The following is a 6,772-nucleotide window of genomic DNA, read 5'->3' as shown; positions in this document are numbered from 1 at the left end:
AAAAGTTCAACATTTATTTCTTCTGTAATTTATGTATGAAAACCACTGGCAGATCCACCAAATGTGGTGTCCCTGCTGTGATACTGAAATTAGCTCAGTCGCTAAACCTATCGGAGAAAAAGGCCCTTTAAATCACTATGGTAACAAAGTTACTTTAGTGAGCAGGCAGTGGGTCCATACTGGAGTAGACATCACTTGTGTGGCTCGTAGGTAGTTGCAGTCCGCTATAATGTGCTGGGAGGTTGTCATATATGGGGTCAGGGTTCACCTGAGGAGGAAGACACACAACATACTGGGTTAAGCCCTTTCTTTCCAAGTGTAACTTGGAAAGTGTTATTCACGCCTTTATTACTTCACGTTTGGATTACTGCAAACAGATGTGTTCCACTATAGAGGTATTGCATGAAGTATGAGAGATATCTGTTCTTGTGACAATAAAACTCAATTAGTCTGTTAGAAAAGTTCACTACTGCCTGTCATGGAATGATTGATGACCTCTTCTCCATTATAATTTCAAATGTGTCAAAAACAGCTGGTCTCAGGTGAACAAAGGAGGAGAGTTGTCAATTGATCACCACATGGTGCTGACTCGAATCAGGTGGTGGGGATGCTTGACAGGACTATACCAAACATAAAATGAGGTTACACTGGGAACAAACTCCCACCTCTGGCAGAATCCTGACAGCAATCCCACTAACATAGTATGAAAAAGATGAGCTACAAGTGGTGCAAAGTATCTTTCAAGTCGAGGTTGCGGAGCCACTACTCGCCCAAATCAAAAGGTACTAATTAGTACTAATTAGTCAGCAATAGTCTGACTAGGATACCTCCTACGTGGCTTCTTCCCACAGTGAGGATGCACTGGGGAACACCCAGGACCTGCTGGAGAGATGTGTGATGGCTAACCTGGGAATGCCAAAATGACCCACTGCTGCAAGAGCTAGCAGGGGATAGTTTGTTTACATGTCTGCCCTCTCTGTGACCCAACCCAACACAAATGGGAGAAAATAGATGTATGAATGGAGGAATTATGGATGGAAAAAAAGACGAGGACACAAGTTTAAGCACTGTTCTTGATAGATAACAAATGATTGAAGATATGAAGAAAAATAGAGGAGTTGATGTTTTACACTTGAATCCTGTCATGTACCTGCTCTTCATTGTTTGATGTTTCACTTCTTGCAAAGTCACTGGAAGTCGTCGTCATTCTAATTTAAAGAAAGGAAATAATTTTCAAATCAACAAGTGATTTCAAATCACAGTTTGAATATGATGAATAAAGCAAAAAAAAAGAAGGTGTATTTACTTAGCAGGCGATAACTCGATGGTTGAGTAGATGTCAGTGTTGTTTTTCAAACTGAAACGCAGCCTGACATAGTGATGACCATCCTGCTCATCCGATTCACCTGGAACGTTTTTATTTATGAAATCAGGAAAAATCTGCATAGACAAATAACATCACATTTTATTAATGTATATCTACATACATTTATATATAGAGGTTATAATTCACATGACGGAGAACAATACAAAGGCTAAAAATACATGCTTTTGGGTTAAGCAGGAATAGATTTATATGAAGAAAAACAAGGTGTTCAAGCGGCTTGTTTTATTTCAGCTGTTATTGCAGAATAATTTTTTGTTTCCTGTTTGGTACCTGCTGTTTGTTGCCTAATGTTTCAGCTCTTGAAGGCTGGTTAGAAATCCTCTTTTTTCTGAACAGATAGAAAATATATATATAATTAAAGCCATATCAGAAGAACATATTGACCTGAATGAGATCAAAGCGTTACTCACCTAACACACCAGCAGACAGTGAGAAGTATTAAAACCAGCAGAGCTGCAGAAACTCCTGCAGCTGCTGGTGTCCATGTTCCTGTGATACTTTGGACAGTGAGAGTCTTTGGAGCAGAGCTGATATCTTTGTTGGTTTTCACAGCACAGGAGTAGCTTCCTGCATCCTCCCTGCTGACTGGGTCTAGGATCAGATGTTTGTTCTGGTTCTCTCTTGGGGTCAGAGGTCGACTGTTCAAGTACCAAATGTAGTTTGTGTTGTCAGTCAGAGGACAGCTGGTACTGCAGGTCAGTGTGACTCTCTGACCCTCTGTCACCACTGCAGAAGGACTCATCTTCACTCTCAGCTCTGAAAGTAAAAAAAAATAAAAAATCATTATTTATGCACCATTTTCATTGATTTTTAATTGTCAAACTGAAAACATTTTGGAATGGAAATGCAACATTTATGGTTTGGAAATGTGGTTCTTGTGAATGTAGAGTTATAACAACAAACAAACAAACAAACAAAAAAAATTAGCCAGAAATGTTATTGTTCAAAATTCTTCTGACCTCATTTAAAGTTGACAGTTAAGAAGTGATGTATGCTCCTAGATTTCAAAGCGTTAAATGCTGAAATGATGAGTAATTGCTTTATAGCTCAAACAAAATAACAGTATCCAAATTGTTCAAATAAAAAAAAAAAAACACCAAAGTTAGAAATGGAAAAGACACATGAGTGCTTCTTCTAGAAAAGTAAAACATATTTTTTCCTTCATAATAAGAACTATTTTATACAATATGAAATGCATTTTTTTTCTGAAAGCTTGAATGATTTCAGTTTTAACCCCCTCGAGGCAGGCGTTGCAGATTTGCAACAGTTAAAAACTAACAACCTGATTAGCCCACATAGATATGTTATGAGTTTTTTTTACTCAGAAGTACCACTGCAGGACTTGGTTGTGCATTAGCAACAAAAAGTTTAATTTGAGCCTGAGAGGGTTAAGTGCAGGACTTTTTCTTTGTAATGAGCATTTGCAGTGCAGCATTGACATGTTCACAGCATCTGAATATTTCTTCCACCTCTGCTCCTGTTCAGACATTAATGAGTAAAGTCTGTTGAGTGAGGAGTTTAGATTTACCTGTGACAATCAAAAAGACTCCAGGCAGATCAGACTGTGTCCATCTTTCATGATGTTTGTTGAATCTGAATGTGTATCCTCCTGAGTCATTCTTCTTCAGGTTGTTGATGGTCAGGATGTGTTGGTTCTTCATGTTGTCCTGATACTCCACACGACCTGCAGCCTCAATCAGCTCTTCAACTTCCACTTTATCTTTTCTCCATTTTTTACTCCAACATTTAAACTCTGGCTTCATGTTATCAGGATGTGAGTATTCACTTGTGATGTTGACTGAAGATCCTTCCAGAGCACAGATTCTCCTGCTGACATAATTCACTCTCCAGCAGTTTTTATCCTGAACACCTGAAATATAGATGGAAGATTTAGAGTTGTTTGATTGGTCTGTATTCCAGCACTTGAGTTCATTATTAGTTGGCAACATAGATTTGAAACTTGCAAACTTCTGTAGATTGAAGATGTTCGTGGCCTTTAACTGCACAAGAGAATGTGCCTGTTGAAGAGTTATGAGTTGAATGATGTTGATTCTCATAATAGTTTATTTTGTTGTGATACCACATGTAGACAGTTTGATCATCAGTCAGGTTACAGCTGGTGTTACAGGTCAGTGTGACAAACACCGAGGTGAAAGAAGCTCTTTGAACATGAACCTCTGTAGAAAAGGGATAAACACACCTATTGTTACTATGTATAGATATATTCAAAGAGCTCATATAGTACCTATAAATGATAGTTTCAACAAATCTGACTAGAATTGATATTAACTGGAGATGTGTTTGTAGAGTGTGGAATTTTTACCTCTGGGATATGTGATGGAGTGCCGCTCATTCACTGATGTCTCATTGTGGAAAGAAGTGTTTCCATAAGTCACACTGAAGCATATCTGTGTGATAGAATCTGGACAAAAAGAAATTAGATTTAATATTTGTACTGAGGCCATTTTTACAGATTTTTGCTGAAGGGTTTGTAGCACAATAAACATCATGACTCACCCACAGAGACTTGAGGGGCTCTGAGATGCTCGTAGCCTTTGACAGCACAGGAGTATGTGACTGCTTCCTCACTGCTGAGCAGCTCTTGGTACCAGGGAGACCAGTCCTCATAGAGAAACTCTCTGTTCTTGTACCAGATGTAGGCTGCAGGCTTTTCAGTCAGAGGACAGCTGCTGCTGCTGCACATCAGTGTTACTGTCTGTCCCTCTGTGGCAGGAATCACCTTTACCTGCAGCTCTGAAAGGATGATGGATAAAAACTTTACAATGATGTCATTTGGAAAGTAATCAATGAGTAAAAGTCACTGTACCTGTAACAACTTGTAGACTAATTCTGTTGAGCCAACAGTTTCCTGCACTGTCTGTAGTCTCCATACAGCAGTAAGTGTTTGCATCACTCTCTCTTAGATCATTGATGGGTAAAGTTGGGTTTTTCCCTTTAGACATGTTGTATGTTACACGTTGTCCATCCACAGAGAGCTCACTCTGAACATACTTATAACCATCCCAGTATATAGTGAACCATTTTCTGCTTGAACTCAGATGTTGATGTGAGCAGTGCAGATCCACTGATGAACCTTTGAAAGCACAGATCCTGGTTTCTCCTCCTATAACACCTTTAGCAGAAACTTTTATCAGGAATCGAATTCATTGTCTTATCATTTTTACGTCAGGTTTTTTTTCTTTTCTTAGAATGTAAATAAAATTTTTGCTTTCTTTTCATAACAATGTATAAATAATTACTCATACCTGAAATGTAGAAGATGAAACAGACGAACAGATGTTGAAAATCTGTCAGCAACATGTTGGTTGAAGTCTTGTGTGCAAGCATAAAGTTGACAGTAAATATAAAAGTAGACAAGATTAACTCACAGGTTAAAATCGATTGAAAAACAGAAGGACTGACATGACTGTTTTTGTACAATGGTTTGGCACACAAAGCACCTTTGAAACTAAACATGAACGTCCTTCCTCTGTGGTTCTTTCGTTATCTGCAAGACAATCAATGTGGTTTTGCCATCTTGCCCTGAATATTTTAGATGTTCAAGTAACTTTCAGTTTTCAACAAAGTGTTTATATTATTTCTCTACATTTATATATGTATTTATAATTGTTTTCTAAAAGTCTCCTGCTCAAACCTGATGGAGTGTAAAAAAACAAAATGGTACAAGAGTCAAACGATTCTCCTGTCAAAATACTCATACAAATGTTAATGCATGTTAACAGCCTGTTAAGATAATAAAGACAATGATAATAATAATAAATAATAATAACAATAAATTATTAATACCAATGATGCACATTTTGAAAACATCACCATTATTGTGCACCAGTTTATCTTGTTCTGCTGTCTTACAGTTCCTGGCCTGCCCACTGTAGGCTGCCATTATCACAGCTCATGATCTCAGCAGCAGTCTGTGCTGCTGAGATCATGGACATTTGGTTAGTGCTTGCAGGTTATGTTTTCAGTAATATTTTCCACTGAACCCTATTATTATCTTTGAGTTAGCACGCAAAAGGACCACAGTTCTCTCTGCTAGAAACTGACTGCAGTCACAGCAGTGTACATACAAGTGTGTGTTTGCGTATGTTTGTGTGTATGTGTGTATGTGTGTGTTGCAAATGAAGTGCCATGTCAATGCTATGAAACATGTTCTGTTTCGGGTACATTACATTCATTCTGTTTGTAAGTGGAGAGGGTCTGAACCTTATTGGAGAAGCTGAGTGAGGAGGTTACATGTGCAAAGCTTATAGTCTGTACTTGTCACCATCGGAGGGGGAGCGTGTCATCTCCTACTACAGCTGCTCCCTCAGCACACTGGAGAGGAACTATTTTGTCACCCGTCGAGAGCTGCTGGCCATCATTCTGGGTCTCCGCCATTTCAGACCATACCTCTACAGAAAGAAGTTTCTTCTGCGCACAGACCATGCGTCCCTCACTTGGCTGCTCAACTTTAAAGAACCGGAGGGACAGCTAGCCCGGTGGTTGGAGACGCTGCAGGATTACCACTTTGAGGTTCGTCATCGGGCGGGACGTCTCCACACCAATGCAGATGCCCTTTCCTCCAGCTGGTTCATGGTGCGGCAGGGTCAGGACATCCTGGGACCCTTCCCCACCACTGACCAGAGGAACCGCTACGTTCCGGTTGCCCCGACCAGAGCGCTGTTACCACGGCTGAATGTCGGGTCAACGAGATGTTTTGCCGGTTCGGGGTACCAGAGGAACTGCACAGTGACCAGGGCCAGAATTTCGAGGCAGTGTTGTTCAAGGAGGTCTGTCAGTGGATGGGTATGAGGAAGACCCGGACGGCACCCCTAGAGCGGTCCAGGAATCTACGAAATACACTCCAGCGACCTTGATGTTTGGGCATGAGCTTTGTACCCCAGTACACTTGGTGTTCAGATCCTCCCCTGAGCAGGAAGGGAGCAGGGACCCTAGATTGGACTACCTCCAAAACCTCTGGGCCTGGCTACCGGAGGTGCACCAGTTGACCAGGCAGGCGCTCTGGGATGCAGAAGCGAGCTTATGATACCCGCTGAAAGGGGGAGGACTGTTGCTAGGTCAGCAGGTGTGGGCCTACAGCCCGGAGAGGAAGAAAGGGCTTTTCCCAAAACTGATGAGTCAGTGGGTTGGACCCTGCACTGTTCTCGAGGGGCTGTCCGATGTGGTCTAACGGAACAGGGTAGTCGTACTCCATCGTGATCGCCTGGCACCCTGTCAGCCCTTGAGTCCACCCATGGAGGGGTCAGGATCCCAGCTTCAATGGCAGGCCCCCAACCTGGCCTGAGAGACAGCTGGGGGACCAGCGGAACGTCCTTAATGATGTCATTGCCTTCCCCAACACCTCAGAGATTTTGCTATGGACAT

At 41.2% G+C, this 6,772-nt stretch overlaps 1 protein-coding gene across 1 annotated transcript; it reads right to left on the bottom strand.

Annotated features, from left to right (window-relative positions):
- Positions 1-1,302: 1,302 nt before the first annotated feature.
- LOC102210512 (carcinoembryonic antigen-related cell adhesion molecule 21-like) lies at positions 1,303-3,251 on the bottom strand. The gene is made up of 4 exons (XM_005753449.1): positions 2,916-3,251; positions 1,798-2,143; positions 1,658-1,715; positions 1,303-1,440 (listed from the first exon to the last, which is right to left on the bottom strand). Exons 1-4 carry the CDS (start codon positions 3,148-3,150, stop codon positions 1,303-1,305), a joined length of 777 nt encoding a protein of 258 aa, XP_005753506.1. The 5' UTR covers positions 3,151-3,251.
- Positions 3,252-6,772: the final 3,521 nt, after the last annotated feature.

This window comes from Pundamilia nyererei, unplaced genomic scaffold, assembly GCF_000239375.1.
Source record: "Pundamilia nyererei isolate P.nyererei 1_Seehausen unplaced genomic scaffold, PunNye1.0 scaffold00428, whole genome shotgun sequence".
Lineage (NCBI taxonomy): Eukaryota > Metazoa > Chordata > Actinopteri > Cichliformes > Cichlidae > Pundamilia > Pundamilia nyererei.
The sequence above is the reverse complement of the archived record's forward strand: the minus strand, read 5'-3'. Positions and strand labels throughout refer to the sequence as shown.

Coding starts and splice junctions, on each gene's coding strand:
- LOC102210512 (XM_005753449.1), bottom strand. CDS start 3,150: ATGAAGCCAGAGTTTAAATGTTGGAGTAAAAAATGGAGAAAAGATAAA. Junction 2,144..2,915: donor AGTCTTTTTGATTGTCACAG/GTAAATCTAAAC, acceptor TTTTACTTTCAG/AGCTGAGAGTGAAGATGAGT. Junction 1,716..1,797: donor ACTGTCTGCTGGTGTGTTAG/GTGAGTAACGCT, acceptor CTATCTGTTCAG/AAAAAAGAGGATTTCTAACC.